This window comes from Vespula pensylvanica, chromosome 11, assembly GCF_014466175.1.
Source record: "Vespula pensylvanica isolate Volc-1 chromosome 11, ASM1446617v1, whole genome shotgun sequence".
NCBI classification, from domain to species: domain Eukaryota; kingdom Metazoa; phylum Arthropoda; class Insecta; order Hymenoptera; family Vespidae; genus Vespula; species Vespula pensylvanica.
In genome coordinates, this window is record NC_057695.1 from 6,205,817 (window position 1) to 6,226,153 (window position 20,337).

Here is a 20,337-nt window from a genome sequence, read left to right on the forward strand (position 1 = left end):
ATCAACCGCAATTTCATCGAGAATTATTATACTATAAATCATTAAAAGTTATTGCACGTATCAACGTGATAACTCGTTTAGGCTCTAAATGATTACAAGTGCAATCGTACTTTCGACGATTAAGTTTAACCAAGTTTTAATTATGAGAATCGTAACGCGTTAGTTTTCTTCCTCTTTTTCTTTCTCTTTGTTTGTTTGTTTTTTTTTGTTCATTCTTGAGTGAATGAATGGGGGCATTTTTTCTTTTCTTTTCTTTCTTTCTTTCTTTCTTTTTTTTTTTTTTTTTTCTTTAATCGTATATTTATAACTAACAAGTAGTGGACTAACGCATCGTTAATGTTTAATTAGACGCTTAAGCAGCGGACAAACGATTATTATTAGTTATATAATTATATCGAAGGATTTTAACAGCGTAACATTTGTTAATATTTCTAACACGAATTATTAAATACGTTTACGTTGACGTCGTTAGCCTTTTTTGTTTTATTCTTTCTTTCTTTCTTTCTTTCTTTAAGGCGATAGATCAAATTCGAGTCGCGTCGATTGATTTTGTTCTTTTTTTTTTCCGTTTCGACGACAAAAAATGAAAAATCAGATAGGAATGATCGTATGTGTCGATCGATCGAACGAAATAATAATTAATGTAAGAAATATTAAGATTTATTTTTGACCAAGTTAGTTGGAAAGTTTGGAAATTATACATTTTATTTATATAAATTATTAGTAAATTTGATAATAAAATTCATGGTCTTTGCATGCGGTCAAGGGGCTCATTATTGACTGGCATCCAAAGGCCACGTTTATGATCGACAAAAATCAAAATTAAATCTATAGGTATATTGAATATCGAATCAGTTTCGATATCGAAATCGAATATTCCTCTTTTTTTTTTTTTCTTTTTCTTTTAAATATCATCTATCACCTTATTTTAAGCTCAACGAACGATATCGTAGTAAATATCTTAATATTTTTCTTTTTATTTTCTTTCTTTTTTTCTTTTTTTGTTTTTTTTATTCGACATAAAGACACATGGTTGTACTACGCATCACTACTACAACACATTTATCATAGTCTAGATACGTACTCTAATACGCTCTATTTATAACAACGCGTTTTCGTTAATATTAACTGACATTAAGTAGAAAAAAAAAAAAAAAGATGAAAATTAATTAATACATCTCGACTTATATTAAGAAGGAAAATAAAAAAAAAAACAAATGGCGATAATAAATGGCCGCAATGGCTCTCAGTCGATAAATGTCGGTGGATAAAGAAAAATTTTAGGCCATAGATCACTTTGTATTTTACATCATTAAATTCATCAAGGAAAAGAAATATTTATTAACGATCGTTTGTATCAGTCGTATTTATATATCCGTAGATCGAGTTGTAAGTTTTGAAAACTTCATTTCATATTCTTGTATACATATTAAGAAGATCGCTTCATCGAATTTTTATTAATCGATCTTAAACTTTTTCTTTGTTCACTTTCAACCAACAACACCAATACGTTTTTAAAAATGACACAACAGTTAAATCGTAAAACCTACGAAAGCTCATGCACTCGAGATCAGCGGTAGTTTGAGAATAATGATAATCGAAATTTACGAATGGGTGTTTTAAGTGTAAAATGCAAGGATTATAGCGCGTTAACGCCAAGTTACAAATAACCTAATGTCGCATACGTTTTTACATAGGTCGTATCCACTTTACAGTTCTCCCTGAAACAGACGGTTAACCTTAGTACAAAAAGCATCCTTGGACAGAGCCCAAATACGTTCGTGGAAACGATGATAGAAGTCAACCAGCTCGGTGAGTTACCGACAATGATAATAACAAATCAAGTGAAACCAAAAAAAAAAAAAAAAAAAAAGAAAAGAATAGAAAAGAAAGAAAACAAAACAAAAAAATAAACAAACAAACAAAGAAAAGAAAAAGTAAATAATAAAAACGAAAGGAAAGAAAAACTTGGAACAAATGGCTCCGGTAAGTAAGCACTTGGTAAAACTTAAGGAGATAAGGTAAAAAGCAAAAAAAAAAAAGAAGAAAAGAAAAAAGAAAAAAAGAAAAGAGAAACAAAAAATCATGTAACGTCACAAAATTATAGAAACGTGAATAGAAATCGTCCTACCTTCAACTATAACGCGTCTCGTCTTCCATTTCGGAGTCTTCGATTCTACGCCTCTACGAGAAATTATACCTACAAAGGGGTGCAGAAAAAATGCGAGAACACAAGGAAAAAAAAAAAAAAAAAGAAGAAGAAGAAGAAAGAAGAAGAAAGAAGAGTAAGAGATCACGGAGACGTGTGTTCGGTGAGGTGAAAGGTTTAAGGTAAGACGGAATAAAATTTAATGGAGTTCGCCATATTTGTTAATGTAGGAAGGACCATTGATCCGTCAGTATTTGTTCAGTATGATCGAGGTTGGATAGAAATGTGGAAATTTTGTTGGTAAGAAAAAGCAAGGTTAAATAAGGCTAAGGTTATTTTACTTACTCGTCCTCCCACGGGCACACTTCGTTAACATTATTGTCACGCTTATCCCGAGTGGGCACAGTACTGGTGGTTGCAGTAGTGGTCGTTGGTGCCATTTGGTCTTCCTGTTGGGTGTCCGGCTCCCAAACAGGAACAACCTGAGCATCTTCAATAGACTCATTTTTTTGTGTTTCGACACCAACTTCCTTCGTTATTTTGTCATCGTCCTTTTCCAATGGCTCTTCTCCTTGTCCTTTTTCTTCTTCTTCTTCTTCTTCTTCCTTTTCTTCTTCTTCTTTTTCTTCTTCTTCCCTTTTCTCTTCTTTTTCTTCCTTTCCCTTTTCTCGTTCCCTTTCCAGTTCTCTTTCTTGTACGTTTTTATCTTCCAACAATTCAATTTCCATTTTAGTTTCTCTTGTTGGCGTAGAAACGTTGTCGCCAGTTACCGTTCCAACGCCCTCGGAATCACTTGGCAAGTCGCCGACGATCGCACTGATACTTATCAATGGTGCTTTCGCTGATGACCTTCTCGTAGTTTTTTTCGTTTCTTCTATCGTTACAACTTTGTCCAATTGTTGCGTTGTTTCTAACATCGTTGATGTTTCTGGCTCTTCGATCGTTGCTTGGCTGATTATCGCCTCGAACTTCTCGCCAGCTGCGTGACTATATTCGAAGGATTCTAGAGGCGATGGTAAGTTGTACGAGCTGATCAATGGGCGACCTGTTATGACAAAAACGTTCCTACAATCTCTAATAATTTATTACTATTAAACTTGATAGTAGAGAAAAGAAACTCCAACGTTATAATCATTTGTTAACTTTCAATAATTTCTCTGAACTAATCTAAATGTAATCCGACTAATGATCTATCCAAAGTATAAGTTTAGAGACATCTAATCATTGAAATAATGATGGAAACCTCTTTACAACCTTTACTAATCCATCAAAATTAAATTTGATAACAGAGAAAAGAGACCTTTAAAATTATAATCGTTTGTTAACTTTTGATAATTTCTCGGAACTAATCTAAATGTAATCCGACTAATGACGTACCCAAAGTATAACTTTAGAAACATCTAATCATTGAAATAATGACAAAAATGTATCTACGACCTGTACTAATCTATCACAATTAAATTGATATTAGAGAAAGGAGATCATTAAAATTATCATTATTTCTAAACTTTAGATAATTTCTGAACTGATCTAAATGTAATCTGATTAATGATATATCGATAGTATAACTTTGGAGACATCTAATTATTGAAATAATTCTAAAGTTGAACCCTTTGTGATTATTTAGAACATACTAATTGGAATGAATTTCTATTAGTGCATAGATACAAAATTAACGCATGGAATAAAAAAATTTACATTTTTCTTTTTAACCCTCTGTAACATCGTATAACTTAAAAATTCCACACTTATACGTGTAATTATATTATTTCAGTTTTACTTCATTTATCACTTCGTGACCAAAATTCGTCATGTTTTTTTTTTAATTATAAATTACAATTAATACAATATACTTATACCAATCTAAATAATACATAAATATATAAAATTTTAAATTGGATTCATTATATCGTCACAAAACGAATCGTTACTTCGTATCACAACTACTACATAATTTTGATTTATAAATTATTATTTGATTTAATAATTATTTATAAATTATTATATATTAACTAATATAAATACTAATTACCTTATACCCTACATTACAATTATATCATAATATTAATATAAACAATACTATAATCTTCATACGATATTATTCTTTTGTATAAACGTGACAAAGAATTCAGAGGGTTAATTCTAAAATATATATATATATATATATAACAATAATAATCTTCTATTAATAGAAATTATTGTAATCTAAATAGATAACAATTTGATTATATTCAGAACTGTAGAATAGAAAACTATAGAAATATGAACAAAGCAAAGGATTAATAAAATATTCATTTAATACGTACCTATATCCGACAGTTTGGTTCTGTTGCTAGTCGAGCCAGTAGAATAATTCCTGGTGATGGTATGTCCACCCGATCCAGAACCAATACCATGTCGTTCCATCATGGCAGTCGTGACAGAACTGTGCTGAAGGCTGCAGGATTTTCTCAACCTGTCGGAGACCTCCGCAATAGCCAGACTGACATCAGAAGAGGAACTGCAGGAGTCGAGCTGAGAGGAATTCTTTCGAGATGGACGAGCCACGTCGATGAAATGTATCGACGTTTTGGTTACGTCGTTCCCGTATTCCCAGGGATCCGTAGTCGTGTCAGGCCACGGGCTCGTTCCAAACGGTGCTGCATCCTGGCCGGTTTCTGTACTTGGCCCTGGGATCGCGTCCCAAGGGCAAACGTCGTCCATAGGGCGAACTGTCGCCTCCGTGGCGCCAGCATCCCTGACAACACGAACTTTATTACATATGCTTTAGTCTCCACTTTTTATCTCGCCAACGATACCACGCGATTATCTTTTACGTTTTTTTTTTTTCTTTAGTATTTTCTTTTTTGTTATCTTTTTTTCTCTTTTTATTTACTTTTCTCGTCTTTCGTTTCTCTTCGATCACGAAGCATATAATATTTTTATTAATAATAATTATGTATGTATGTATGTATGTATGTATGTATGTATGTATGTATGTATGTATGTAAGTATGTATGTAGGATAAACAATTGTTTAATTATTTTATAATAATCGATCGTAATCTTTTTCGAGTTTATAATATTTATTCGAATCTCGACTTGATACGAATAAATCTATTATGTTCTAGAATAAAAAAAGGAAAGAGATATATAATCGGTCTTTATAAAATATATACATTAATTTTATCGTTTATCTTACGTACGTACTATATATGTATGTACACACACGCAGCTTCGTAAATTAGGCGAGAATTTCGAGATATAACAGATATATATGTATATATATATATATGTAATAACACAGACATATATATATATATATATATATAGGGAATAAAATTTGAAAGGGTCGATCTTGAGATTCGATAGGTTATCAATTTAAATAGTAATCGGTGTGTATTTGTTTTATCGGAAAGTGGGGGTGGCGAAAGGGTTGGATTGCGAGAGGAAAATTCATCAACGTTAAACGGGACACAACGAAAAATGTAGATCAAAGGTGAATCCAATTGACGTGCTTGTTCGCAGGCATACACAAAATATAATGTAATATTATACGTAGAGAATATTTCGACTTAACAATGACAAAATAATTAATTAAACAATAATCGATGCTTGCCAATTTATCGAAATATATTACACACGCGCACCTATATATATTCCTCTCTCTCTCTCTCCATATATATATATATATATATATATATATATATATATATGTATATGTATATAGAAAGAGAAAAGGAGACACGTGCGGTTACTCGTGCAAATATCTGCATTCATGGTAAATTATCGATTTATAATCAGATACATATATTATCTCGATGATACTCGAGATAACAAGAGAGGAAAAAAAAAAGTATAAGTTTCTTATCAAGTTCTTATCAATGTTTACATAAGAAGACAATTTGATTTCTTTTAATAACAGATATTTTTCATCGTAAATAACCGTGCAGTTAAAGTACGTTCCGATGTGAAATCCAGTAGTGGGTGGAAGTGGAGGAGGAGGTGGAGAGTTATTAGCAATAAAAAAGATACACAATAATAAATATACACATAATAAGAGAAGCTTTGTAACAGCATACATCAATATCAAATAACGATACAACTAAAATACCAAACAATTTTTTATAGACATAAGAAAAAAGATTGAGAAATACAACGATAAAATATAAATATAATCATTCTTTAACATTCACGTTGAGCTTCGTACATTTTTTTGGGTTCACGCAATATTGGATTCACACATATGTATGTATCTATGTATGTATATATGTATGTATGTGTAAACGTACACGCAAATGAGATTTTTATAAAAGAAGTCGAGAAGTGCGAAGATAAATGTTCAAGAAAAAAAAAAAAAAAAAAAAAGAAAAGGAAAGAAAAAGAATACGAAAACAGAAGCACAATAATAAGAGAGATAACGTTATTTATTTTTTTTCCTTTTTATCTACGTATATTATATAAGTATTATATACGTACTATGTACCTACGTATATATACTTTTTACTTTTAAGATCAGACTTTTTTTAAATCCTCTCCTTCCTTCAAAAGTTTCATATAACAAATGAGGAGTAATAAAGAACAACTCGCAAGGAAAAAAAAAAAGAGAAAAAAAAAAGAAAAAAAAGGAGAAGAAGAAGAAGAAGAAGAAGAAGAAAGAAAGGTCGTGATTAAAAACAATGACGTGACAAATGGAATTGACTGATTGATTTTGCACGTATTCTATGTACGTTCTGAGAACTTACTGAATACTATGTGGACTAGGCCTCGTAGGGATCTTTAAGAGTCGCGCCAGATCACCCCTGAAAATACCGCACCGATAAAAGCTATCCTATGTTCTTTTTTTCCTCGTGACTGCTCAACAATAACGCACTTCGAACGCGATCATCGAGATTATTTCGAGACTTTTTCAAGCCTCGTAGTTGATATATATAATCGAGAAGAAAAGAATATGTGCACGCTTAAATTATCGAATTATTGGTTTAACCAATGTGTACGAGAATTTGATAGGGTTCTACGAAATTGAGACAACGCACGATGATACGAGAATTAAAGAAATATTAATGTTGTATTAAAAGATTGATCCTGGTTTTCTTTTTTTTTTTTTTTTCCTCTCTATGTATCTATTTTTCTCTCTGTCTTTTTATCAGTAGGACCGTACATCATTTCGATATTGTTTTATTCGATATTTATAATAATAATAATAGTAATATAGTATTTATTGTATAATGAAATTAAGATGATATTGAGATTATACCAAGAGCGTGAAGAGTTCTTTTAAATTAATGAAATATTTATAATACGTACATATGTCGGGAACAATGCATTTTTCAAAAAAAAAAAAAATTTCCAAAATCACACAACTCTCATTTCAAACTTTTCTCTAACAAATGCTTTGCTTTCAAGATATTTAGATGTTTTAATTTTAAAAACTCAGTCTGCATGTTTATCCATTTGTATAATAAATATTTATTTACATAAAACTATTTTTGTTATAGAAATAATAAATATATATATATATATATATAATAAATAATAAAATTATACGATTTATTATGTCTATTTTTAAATGTTAAAAAAAGATATAGATATAATAAATTTTATATAATTTTATTATATTCTATATATCACATAATATATACTATGCGTATGCGTTTGTATATTACTTATTACAAGCGATTATTATTATTACCCATATTTAATCATTAACAATATCTTAATGATTCGCAAAATCGGTCCCAGTGTTAAAGAGAAAGGAACTAAAAAGAAACAAAAAAAAAACAAAATAAGAATAAATCAAGAATAATTAAAAAAAAAAAAAAAAAAAACAAATAAACAAATAAACAAAAATAATATTAAAAAAAAGAAAAAAACTCCAGCGATTTGTGTGTCCTTCAGAGTCATCAGGAAGAATTTCTTCGAATAATACGAAGGATATAATTTTGTAATAATCGTCATACGAACGTGTCCGCCGTACCTGTATGGAATATCGGTGAGATTTGATTGGCTATGAGAATGCGGCACTCTCGGCGTAGAACTTATTTCACGTACTCCGCAAACAGCAAGCTCGTGAGCTGATCCTGAGAGGCTTCGATCGCTTCCTCTTCTTCTAGCACCACCACCACCACCACCACCACCACCACCACTGGTTCCAATATTGCCACCGTGTTGTTGTTGTTGCAACGTGCTCGTCGTTGTACTCGTGCTAGGCGCCATTTTCTTTTTTGCTTGACCACCGAAGCTGAAGAATCTATGAAAACAACGGTTCTATAGTTTAGATAGGTACGTTCATATTCCTTACAATCAACAAACTCGTCCAACCGGGAAGAGAACTCTTCCAATTGCTATTTCAATTTCTTCGCTTAAGGTAAGAAAAAGAAAAAAAAAAAAAGAAAGAAAGAAAGAAAGAAAGAAAGAAAAGAGAAAGAAAAAGAAATTAAATAAAAAAGAAATATTTTACCTTTTCTTTTGCAGTGGCTGTACGCCGGCTGCTAAAAGATTTCGATATTGATCCGAGCGAATAAATCTGGGGTAACAATCCTTCTTCAAAAGTAGAGTATATACGTGCTCGGCGGCTGAATCGAAGGTAAATCTGCTGGGATTTTTCATTTCTTGATGGACCTTCTCCATTGTCTTTCCATCGATGTTGATCTCGCAAGGAGCACCCGGCGCCAGGAATTCTCTGTTACAACGAATATAAGAAGAACATTCTTACTTATCTGGTACAAATCGATTTTTTTTTTTTTTTTTGTTTTTTTTTCCTTTTCTTTTTATTGCTTTTCCTTCTTTTTTCTTTTTTTCTTTCTTTCTTTCGGCTTTGTCACAGACAGAGCGATCAATTGCATTTTGTTATTCGAAAGCAAAAAAGAATGAAAGAAAGAAAGGAAAAAGAGAAACAAGAAAAATACAATCAATTTTTCGTTGTTTTTTAAATAAGATTTTCATATGTTTCAGGCGTATCACAAATTTCCGTACGTACGCGACTTAGATTTGATTTTTGATATAGGTAATAATAAGTAACAAACGAACGTACTTGAAAATTTCGTTGACCTTTTCTGTTATTTGAGCTTGATAACTGTGTCTCAAATCTTTAACGGCCACCCAAAATCGTATATTCTCATGACTGTATTCTTTTCTTAGGTAATTCGTGAATTCTAGCAGGCCTATTAGAAGAGATGAGAAAAAAAAAGAAAAGATATATATTATCATATTGTTATAATTTATATGAGATAATAATAAATCGCGATTATCATCGGCGATGAGGAAGATTTGTCACCTGTTGGATCAGACATGAGTTCTTCCATCGATAATGCCCATCGTTTTACACGCTTTTCCGTAGGGATTTCCACTCTGAAGAAACGTTTAATAACGATCGATTAATTTCCTTCGTTATTATTATATTTAATCGTAAAAAAAAAAAAAAAAAAAAAAAAAACAAGAAGTCGTAATCGCGTAATGAAATATAAGAAAAATCGCTAAGAAAAATAATAATCCGTGTACTAACACTGGACTATTCAACTGCCAGAATGTACTGTCATCGGTGATCCAAGGATTCGAAGGTTGCGGATGTACGAACATTGGATCGTATTCCACATAAGTTTCAAAGTAGGACTTCAAATTTTCTATAGCAGCTGAAACCTTTATTCTCGTGCGTGTTAAACAGTTTCGAAGGAAGTCCACCTATATTTGAGGAATAACGTTCAAATGAGGAAGAAATTACAAATTCATTAGTAATATCATATTAAATACGTATAATCATAGAACGTCTCTCTCTCTTATTATAATTTCAACTGATGCTTCTTAAATTTGTATTCTTTTTTTTTTTTCTCTTCCTTTTTTGATTGAGAGACATGATCGCTCGATTTAATAAATTGTTAAAAGAAAACATTTTCATTGCTAAACGATTATACTTTCGATTAATTTCATACAAACGACCGAAGTCGTTGTTACTTTTGATAGAGAGAGGTATTAATAAAAATAAAAGAAAATTAAAAAGTAAACAAAATTTTATCGCTATGAATTGTTTCTTTTTCTTTTTTTTTTTTTTTTTTCTTTTTACTGGTAGTAAGACATTACTAATAAAATATATATATATATATATATATATATATATATATTAATACGTTATTATCACCTCTCGTTGTAACTCAGCGACGGTGCGTTTACGTGGTGGAGGACGTGGAAATCCTGGACGAAAACGTGTTGGTCCTGGAACTACTTCAAGACTACTAAGACAACCCGGTGGTGGCCGGTAAACTCTCCAAAATGCTCTTTCCTGTGAATCGCTTACTATCTTATCCCCCTTCTTCCGGTCTTTAGCTAATCGTACCTGAGCCCACAAAATTTAGTACCATTTCAAGGAGTCAGATGCTTCTATACGTAACGTGATACTCAATTTAGAACCTGTATTATACCTCCTTTTATACAGATATTTCAATACATTTAATGCAAACTTTTAACGAATTTCTAAAAGAATAAATATATCAATCGGATCGTCTCCAATCGTAAAACTTTAGATGATACTTGGAAAATTTTTATGGAGTTCGACAAAAATCATTCCATTTCCAAGCTTCAATCGAGTACACCACGAGTGTTTGAAAGTATAATATGTTCGATCGATGCTCGAATAATACAGATTCTATCGTATTTTCCAAGTTAAAAATATCAACGTTTAGAGTATCTTCTATCTTTTCGATTGAAAGAAAAGAAAAGAAAAGAAAAGAAAAGAAAAGAAAAGAAAAAGAAAAAGAAAAGAAAAAAAGGAAAAAGAAAATACTTTTTTTTTCTTTTCTTTATTTTTTCTCTTTTTTCTTTTTTTTTTTTTTTTTTTTTTAACCGTATAGTTTATTCACCTGTTCTTCAGCCTGTAGTTGTATGATATCCCATTTATTTTGCAGGTTCTTCCGTAGACTGTTTAAAGCTTCCTACATAGAGAGAGAGAAAGAGAAAGAGAGAGAGAGAGAGAGGGAGAGAGAGAAAGAGAGAGAGAGAGAGAGAGAGAGAGAGAGAAAGAGAAAAAGAGAGACGTAACAAAATTTTGAATAAAGAAGAACAAAATGGATACGATACGATGATAAAATTTCATAAGGATTTACGTACGATCTCGTAATCTTCAAGAGCGTGGCGTTGTTTGTTCCGTAATGTTCGTTTAGCCAAATAAATAGCGTATTCCACGTTGTCAGGGGTTCTATGTTGCCATGGCCAATAATACGGTGACTGTGAGATGGTTTTTGAAAAATGAAGAAACCAGAAACAAAAAAAGAAAAAGAAAAAGGACTCGTTAGACCGATTGAAAACACCTCAGGTATGATCGTCGTCTTCTTTTGAAAAATTGTTCTATCTTTTTATATTTATTTTTAATACTAAATAGTGTTGTAAATATACCTGAAATCTATATAGCGAGCTATCATCCTTTACGGTAAGCGTCTTCGAGTCGTTCACCGGGAAGAAGTAGCCGTACAGGCATAGTTGATTAGCAATATGGAGCGCCTCTACTGTCAACATAACAATGCACTTTCATACCTGAGAAAATAACTTAAACTCGACGTACTACAAACTTCAGCTAGTTACGTGCAACGCTTACGCAACGCGAGACGTTTCTACATGGTGGACGTAAGTAATACGTTATATGCATAGGATGGAATTCTCATAGTGCACTGGCAATCATTTTCAAAGCGCATACATATATCTAAGGAGGAATTCATGCCATGTTTGAAGCGTGTTTTCTCTCGTTCTAAAGTAACTCTCCTTCTATTCGTTTTATTATGCTATTCTCCACAATTTTGTACTTTTTTATAATTCGTATGAGAAACGAAAAAAAAAAGGGTGTGGGGGGGGGGAAAGAAAAGAAAAGAAAAAAAGAAAATAGAAACGAGCTTGCTTCGCAAAGGGATAGGAAATATTTCATTTCAAGATTCACATTGAAGATATTTCATAAGCAAGAAAGCAAAGTTAAGTAACAGTCAAATCAAGTGAGACATTCGACGGGTGTTAAGCATTCGTTTGCGATCACTGATCAATAATGAAAATTATTTTTATATCGTTCACTTTAATTTGGACGTACGAATAAAATATATATAAGAAAAATAAAGACAAATTCGTGAGGGTTCACCGACCCATTATAACATTTCAAAAGAGAAACAAAAAAGAATGTATAATGTTAATAATAATTAATATAGAATGGAATCGAAGCAATTAATTAGCTTTGGAACGCGTTTGAGAGTCAAAGGACACCCTTCGAGACATCAGGATAATCTGCATACACATCCATATTTGAACGGTTCATAGACATTCGTACCTGATTCCTCGATGGAAAGCCGATCCATAAGCCACTCGACGAGGTCGTAACCTGCAACACGCAGGCAGTCTACTGTACTCTCCTGGCCGTGATGGCCGCTTACGTTTATGCCACAACGCAGGTACCGATGGCACTCACCCATGAACGCTGAGGGGATCGAGGTGAGAAATTGTTTTTGGCTGCGCACGGGTACCCCGTTTTGAGGGTCTTGCATCTCCCGCACCAGCCCCTCCATCTGTGAATTTATCGGCTCGATCAATTTCTTTTTTTTTTCTTTGTTTTTTATTCCTTTCACAATTAATTCTTTTTGAAAAAAAAAAAGAAAAAAAAAAGAAAGAAAGGAAACTTTGTTGTACTTTGGTCTTTCATAACAAAAATTTATGTCATACGTTATGATATATAACGTTGAAAGAACGAGTGTTACGAAACGAAAGCTTATTAGACGTTAGAATTCATTCGTTTTGCGTTTGATTAATGAGTTTTTAATAATGCATACCTTATCGAAGGCATAAGGCCTATGAACACGTGACTCCTTCTCTTTTTGTTGTTGTTGTTGATTGCTAGAGGCCTCCATCGCGATCGTGGTGGCCCTCTGCGTCGTTGGCAGGAGCAGTGGCGATATTTATGGCGGAGGGGGCTGGGGAGCTGGGCCGGAGACGGGTCTACCCGAACTCCATGGGGCTCTGGCCCCATCCCATCACTCCAGTCACCCCCGCACGCCCACTGTAATTGTCCAAACAAAAAAAGGAACAAACAAATAACGATGTATTGTTACGAACATATTGAACATGTCCCATTTAACAATATGTGAAATACTATGAAATTAATACGAACTCTCTAACCTTTTCATTTTCATTTATTTTCAGAAATAAATCGATGACACGAGTATTACCGATACGATTCATGAGACAAGAAGAAATTTGTGATGATTTAGTAGTAGTGGTAATAGTAGTAATAGTAATAGTAATAGTAGTGGTAGAGAATAGCAAGTTCGCCTACGTGGATTTAATTCTTGCGTGCGCCTGCAAAGTATGCAACCCTTTCTACGCCGTCGTACACATCGTAGGAATTTCATGAACAACGACTGAAAGTCGGCACGTGATAGAAAACGAGTTTCTATTAAATATGTAAGTATATCAAGTTATGCTACAGTTATTTTGTCATACGACATTCCGTAATAAGCGCGAACATACTTTCATTTATACGGTGAAACAAAAGATATTTAATTTGTTAACAAACACGGGAATCTGTAAACATTCGTCAAAAAAGAAAAAAAGACAAACAGAGTGCGTAAGATGAAATAATCTGTTGAAACAATAACGATAGTAATAATGATCTGTTGTTTACGTATAAGAGATAAATTTCATTTAACAATCTGATCTCCCTCTCTCTTTCTCTCCCTCTCTCTTGCCCTTTTTTTTCTCTCTCTCTCGTTCGATGACACAATCATAATGAGAAAACAAGCCGTGTGTTTTTGTAATCCCACCGGATGAGATTCTTTTGTCCCCTTCCCACCCCCCTCCTCCACCTTATTTATTTCTCTCAGTTTCCTTTCGAGCTAGATTTACGTCACTTTCGATGATCGTGCCAATGACGTGCACGACGTTGTCATTTCTCGCTTGGTATTGTCTCCAACATGGAGATACATATCGATCCTTGGGGCTGGTATAATAAAACTCTGATCGGTATACAAAACTATCTGTGTTAGCGTTAATTCAAAAAAAAAAAAAAAAAAAAAAAAAATAGGAGGAAAACAGAAAAAAAAGAAGAGAAAAAGAAAACAAAAAAAGCACAAGAAAAAAGAGAGAGAGAGCGAGAGAGAGAGAGAGAGAGAGAGAGAGAGAGAGAAAACAACAACAACAACAACAACAACAACAACTTGGCGTACACCAAATGTCCTTCCTGCTTTTCATTCTTTTAATGACATTTTCGAGTCCCATCGTGACGTCAATCAAAATGTCGGCACATTTGTGAAATTCTCCCGTCGAGAGTTCGAGCCCAATTTCAAAGTGTGTGTGTGTGTGTGTGTGTGTCTATGTAAATTCCATTCGAACGTTCTAACCTTTTTTGGAATTTAACCCTCATTACGTTTATGGAACAGTCAACGCATTTAATATAATTATGCGCAAACGTGTACGTGTATCTGCGCGAAAAAAAAAAAAAAGGAAAAAAGAGGGACCGCATATTATATCTATAATGATGGAAGAACGCGCGCTTTCGCTAAGGAGAAAGAAAGGACGCGTTAATGGGAGCAATTAAAAAAGAAACCGTCGAAGTTCGAACAGAGAGAAAACGTAAATAATGACTTCCTTAAAAGTTTCCTTTGATCTTAAATGATTCGAATGATCCGACCGTTTTTTAATGCAAATTGTGATAAATGTTATCTGGTATCGACGAGGAACTTAAATCGTATATAGATTTATAAATTTTTGATAATTAATTAGTAAATTAATTGTTCATTAATAATTATTTTTACATACGTAAAATCGTATTTATCTAATATATAATATGTTAATATATTAATATTATGTTACGTAATAAAATATTTATTAATCTTGATGATAATGTCGAAATTTTTAATAATTCATATTTAAATATAAATGATATAATATAATATATTGTGTATATGTATATAATAGTAAAAGATTCTATTGGCTAATAAATAATTTTTTTAACTAATGGTTTATAACTAATATTTTTTACTAAGAATTACGATATTACTTATTGGCCATTTTAAATATCAAATATGATATTAATACTTTTGATATTAATATTTATAGTATTATATAAAGTTAATTAGTATTTTATACACTTTTATAATTTTACTACAAAATATTATATAAATTATATCTTTAATATCTTGTGATACGGAACTTTAGATATAAATTTATTCAGATATAAAATACAGATTATATATATATATATATATATATATATATATATATAGTTTTATTATATTAATGATATTGTTAATATTCTTGAATAAAATTATATAATAATCAGTATTTTACATCTAAATAAACAACGATGAGAAACGCTAGTATATTTTATTGAAAATTCCGACATTACTTATCGTTTAATCCAATATTTTCCTATAACTTCTTTTTTTACATTAAAAAAAGAAAAAGAAAAACAAGAGAATTCATTGTCATTTTACATTTTATATTAGACTTCACCCTTATCAGAAAGTATACTTTTAATTCTCTTAATGTCACTAATAGGAATATTAAAAACATTTTAAATAAAAACTGCAAGCTTAAAATGTCCACGTCATTCAATCTATTGAAAGATAGAGCAGTCTATAGAAATCCAATACCACTGCGTATTAACAATATGTTCTATATGTTTAAAGATAAGATTTTTGGTACTGTGAACATATATCCATCGTGAAGAAAAAACATGTGATGATAATCTCGCATAATCAATAATACAAAATCATTTTGACACAACATAAAAAAAAAAATACACCCATATTAGGTACATCAAATTTGTAAAAAATAATTATAATGAGATAAATAATGATAGAATTAAATACAAAATACAAACGCCACAATACTCTATACGTTTCAGACAATATTATATTTTTTCTTTCAAAGTATATCAACAAAGCTGATGAACGATTATCTTGATTGGATATCATAAGGAAAAAAAAAAGAGAGAGAGAGAGAGAGAAAAGAGAAAAACGATGCGAAAGAGAACAAAATCCGAACGAAAAAGATACGTAAAAATCTATTAAAAAAAAAAAAAAAAAAAAAAGAAGAAGAAAGAAAAAAGAAAAAAAATGAAAGATAAAAAGACCAGGAAACCGAAAAGTAAAAAGTAAAAAACAAAAATAAACGCAAACAAAAAAAAAAAAAAAGGAAAAAACGGCATCGTAATAGTACGGCATCGAGTTCAATCTCACATTTCTCGGATCACCGATAATCGTTCGGCTCTTTCGTGGCGATAAAACGGCGGCAGTAGCGTATTACAACGAAATGGCTCTCAAATTGATCGGGCGAACGGTCGCACGTAGACGACGCTGATTTTAGTCCGCCCTCTCTAAACCGTTGGTAAATAAAACGCTAAAATTGAGCACCCGTCGAAAGAGCTCAATCTCTCTCGTTCGTGGGACGATGTCGACGATAGATTGAAATTTTAATTGGATTCCGCCTATGAAGCACAGAGGGATGAGAATTTTAAATCGTACAAACGATTATGTGAGGGTAGTCCTCATTCTACCTTTTCATAATTATTGACACCTTGTTAACCAAAGTTTATTATTATTTAAGCTTATCAATCTAATATTTAATTTAATATATATGTATATATATTATTATTTAGAATATATTTATTATTATAGTATTTATAATTAATAATTATTATTGTGTTTAGAATAACACCTGATGTGCAATTAAATTAATTTTATTATATCGATAATATATTGTCATTGTTCGATTTGTTTATTATTGTGTTCGTTATTATAGAATAATTAATAATCATTATTTTATGTATAATAATACTTCACGTGGAGTCCAGTTACATCAAGTACTATATTAGTAATGTATTATTATTGTTCGTTAGTATGTTAATATGTTTATTATTGTGTGTATAATAATAATTAATGTTCAGTCAAGTTAACTTTATTGTATTGATGTATTATTATTGTTCAGTAGCATGTTAATTTGTTTATTAGCATGTTATCGTAGAATATATGATTAATAATTATAATAGTTAATGTTAATTTTACTATGTTGGTAATGTATTATTATTAAAATATTAAGACATCTTAATATTTTTATTATTGCGTTCGTCGTTATAGGAGAGTAGTTCTTAAACGTTTAGAAGTTCTCGCTGCCTTTTCACGTGATATGCATTTTGTAGAACCCTTAAGCATTAATTTCATATCTTTGTTTAGTACACCCTCTTACGGTAACGGCAGAAATTTGATTAAATTTATTGGACTTATACGAAGGAGAAATGCTTGGAGTTGATTCTAACGAAAAATTAATTGATATTGCACGGTATTTTTATTTTATATTATATAACGAAATTAAATAACAAATGAAATTTTAGTTGAAAAAAATCACTTGCATATTCACAGAATAAGTAGATAGGAAAGAAGGGAAATTAAAAATTTGTATAATATAATAATGAATATAATAATGATTAAAAAATATCATTTTTATAATACACGATATATAGTCAAATTAACTCTATTATACTGATAATGTATTATTATTGTTTTGGTAAAATGATAATTTATTTATTATTAATCAAATTCATAAATATAATATCTAATATATATATATATATATGAATTAATAAAAATTAATATAAATATTAATATAAATTAATAAAAATTAATAAAAATCATTATTATAGTATATGATTATTAGTTAAGTTAACTTTACTATATCTATATAACGTATTAAAAAAACAAGACAAGAAGCAAGTTTTACGTGCTGTCGTGTTAGAAAGAAGTGACTATGAAAAATAATGATTAATTCTAACGTAGTTCTTAGAAAAAAAATTTCTCCTTTCTTTCTTTCGTTTTTTAGATCCAACATATTTCATCAAGGTAGGACAATTACAAGGACCACGGACCAGGGAACCAGGACACGACATACCTTTGCCGTTTCAACTGCACCGTTAGAGTGGAAAAGTGTTTGCAACGGAACAAGGGAGAGAGAGAGAGAAAAGAGAGGGAAAAAGAAGAAGGAAAAACGAAAAAGAAAAAAGAGGTAGGTACGTATATTTAAAACGATGGCGAGCCTCGTTTCAAGACTTCACTCGTTATCGAAGAACGATTCTTTCTCGACGACTTGCAATCACTCTTCTACCTTCAAAAACATTGAAAAAGAGAAATAGAATGGAATACCGACGAGTCGACTCGACGATAAAAATCGAAGCACGTTTTCATCTATGGCAATGTAGATATTGCCATTATCAAACGGGCCAACGACTAGGTATCGTTCGCAAAACACACCTTTTTTTTCCTAGACTTTTTTTTCGTATCCAGATCGAGTGCTCAAGAACCAGGTCACCGGTGCTGACGGTGATGTGTAGTAAACTTTTGGACATAGACGTCGACGAAATGACTCGCGCGGTTTGTGACTGATCGAAAGGAACACGATAAGAAATCTGATTTCTCGCGTTTGCACGTAAAACATGGTCGATATATATATATATATATTTTTTTTTTTCTTCTAGTTTTTCTTTTTTTCTTTCTTTTTTTTATCAATCGAATCATTTATTCATCAACTGGAGAGGAGCGTACTAATCTTCCGTCTCTTTCGTATCTTTCCGTTCAGTCTGGTATGTATATACTTTTTCACGTGAAATCATCGACGCGAGTTAATATCTCAGTTAGATGGAAAACGATATGACGTGGCTTGGTTGGTCGGTCCACTTTTCGCTCGTCGCACGATATCTGATCGATATTTATTACGGTTTGCTCTGCCAGAGAGTAGGACTTTCGGTATGCGAGTATTACCAATTATATGATGATTATTTCTTTTACTTTAGAGATTTCGCAATGTTTATTCAGATCAATTTCTGATTTAGAAAGAAAAAGAGAAAGAGAGAGAGAGAGAGAGAAAGAAAAAGAAAGAGTTAAACGAATATCAAATCACTGACGGATTATAAGTAAACAATGTTTCAACATATACATATACATAAATACATACATATATACAGAATACTTTGCGATTCTTTGTATACATGTTTTTCTTTCTAAATATATATATATATATATATACATATATATTGTGTATATGTAAAAACGCACCCACCGAGATCGTATCAAGGTACAGAGAAGTGATTCCGTTCGTCCCCGTCGCTGGTCAGTCGTGTTTCAAAGGAGGGAAGAACACACGTCGTACAGCCATCCGTCATCGTGAGATCCGCAGCGGAGATGCACGAAGCACGATCTTCCTCGTTCGAACGTAGAAATCACCTCTTCTTCCTCCTCCACCACCTCCTCCGCCTCCTCCGCCTCCTCCTCTTCCTCCTCTTCCTCCTCCTCCTCCTCTTCTTGCTGCTGCTGCTCCTCCTGCGCCTCGGCCTCCTCCCTTCCACTTGCTTCCTCGAGCTCTGGATCGACCGCCGTCGTTGCGACAGAGGTTGGAAAAACAACCGATGGAACGAGAAACGGATAGAGAGAGACACTAACTCTTCGCTTCTTCGACAACGTTGTTTTCAACAACGTTGCTATATTCTTTTACTCTCTTTCTTTCTTTCTTTCTCTTTCTCTCTCTCTCTCTCTCTTTCTTTTTCTCTCTCGTTCTTTCTCTCGCGGATGATAAAAAAAAAATTCGAACACTATCACGAGGAACACTAAAAGCTTTTAATCCAGGACGAGACACTCCTTTCTTTGCCCTTAACTCTTCTTCTATCTTCTTGGATGAGAAGGAAATCGCACAAGGATCTCACTATCGACCGGCACTCTCTCTCTCTCTCTCTCTCTCTCTCTTTCTATCTCTCTCTCTCTCTCTCTATATATATATATATATATATATATATATATATATATATACTCAAGTTCGCTTGATAGTGATGAGCTTTTTTTTTTCTTTAGAAATATGTGTCTAGCTCTCTTTTTCTCTTTTTCTTTCTCTCTTTTTCTTTCTTTGTTATTCTAACGACCAAGTAGTACACGTCGAGCCATCCAGTGGAGCACGATCGAGCTTGCGACCCTTTCCTTCCGCAGCTTCGTGTCTCTCCAAAGTCACCACTGTGTCGTTCAGCAGCGAACGCTGTTAAGGCAGCTCCGCGCGCACCCGCGCTACGCCGCCACCAGCAGCAGCAGCAGCAGCAGCAGCAGCAACAGCAGCAACACCGCCACCGCCTCCGACCATATTTTTGGGGGGAGAGGAAGAAGCTTTCTGGGGTGGGACGAGGACTTTAGCCGGTGGTAGTGGGGGTGGTAGTGG

General features: G+C 32.4%; 1 protein-coding gene and 1 long non-coding RNA gene across 5 annotated transcripts; one reads left to right on the plus strand and one right to left on the minus strand.

Moving 5' to 3' along the window:
* Positions 1 to 288: 288 nt before the first annotated feature.
* LOC122633165 lies at positions 289 to 19,911 on the minus strand. Of its 4 annotated transcripts, none has more exons than XR_006328049.1 (17): positions 19,198 to 19,911; positions 12,921 to 13,147; positions 12,425 to 12,659; positions 11,512 to 11,621; positions 11,227 to 11,343; positions 10,980 to 11,051; positions 10,262 to 10,462; positions 9,632 to 9,807; positions 9,404 to 9,477; positions 9,161 to 9,290; positions 8,588 to 8,809; positions 8,105 to 8,377; positions 6,873 to 6,929; positions 4,456 to 4,886; positions 2,495 to 3,194; positions 2,132 to 2,200; positions 289 to 1,721 (listed from the first exon to the last, which is right to left on the minus strand). XR_006328049.1 is itself a non-coding variant. In XM_043820761.1 (17 exons), exons 2-17 carry the CDS (start codon positions 12,996 to 12,998, stop codon positions 1,661 to 1,663), a joined length of 2,847 nt encoding a protein of 948 aa, XP_043676696.1. In that variant the 5' UTR covers positions 12,999 to 13,147; positions 19,198 to 19,911; the 3' UTR covers positions 289 to 1,660. The 4 variants fall into 4 exon arrangements, 3 of the variants coding, with proteins under 3 accessions (XP_043676696.1, XP_043676695.1, XP_043676694.1); XM_043820761.1 differs by lacking the exon at positions 2,132 to 2,200 and having other exon boundaries at positions 11,512 to 11,618; positions 12,425 to 12,475; positions 12,563 to 12,659; XM_043820760.1 differs by lacking the exon at positions 2,132 to 2,200 and having other exon boundaries at positions 10,262 to 10,456.
* On the plus strand, positions 11,618 to 12,652 carry LOC122633168. Its single transcript, XR_006328051.1, has 2 exons — positions 11,618 to 11,739; positions 12,306 to 12,652. It is a non-coding gene; the product is annotated as an uncharacterized LOC122633168 (long non-coding RNA).
* Positions 19,912 to 20,337: the final 426 nt, after the last annotated feature.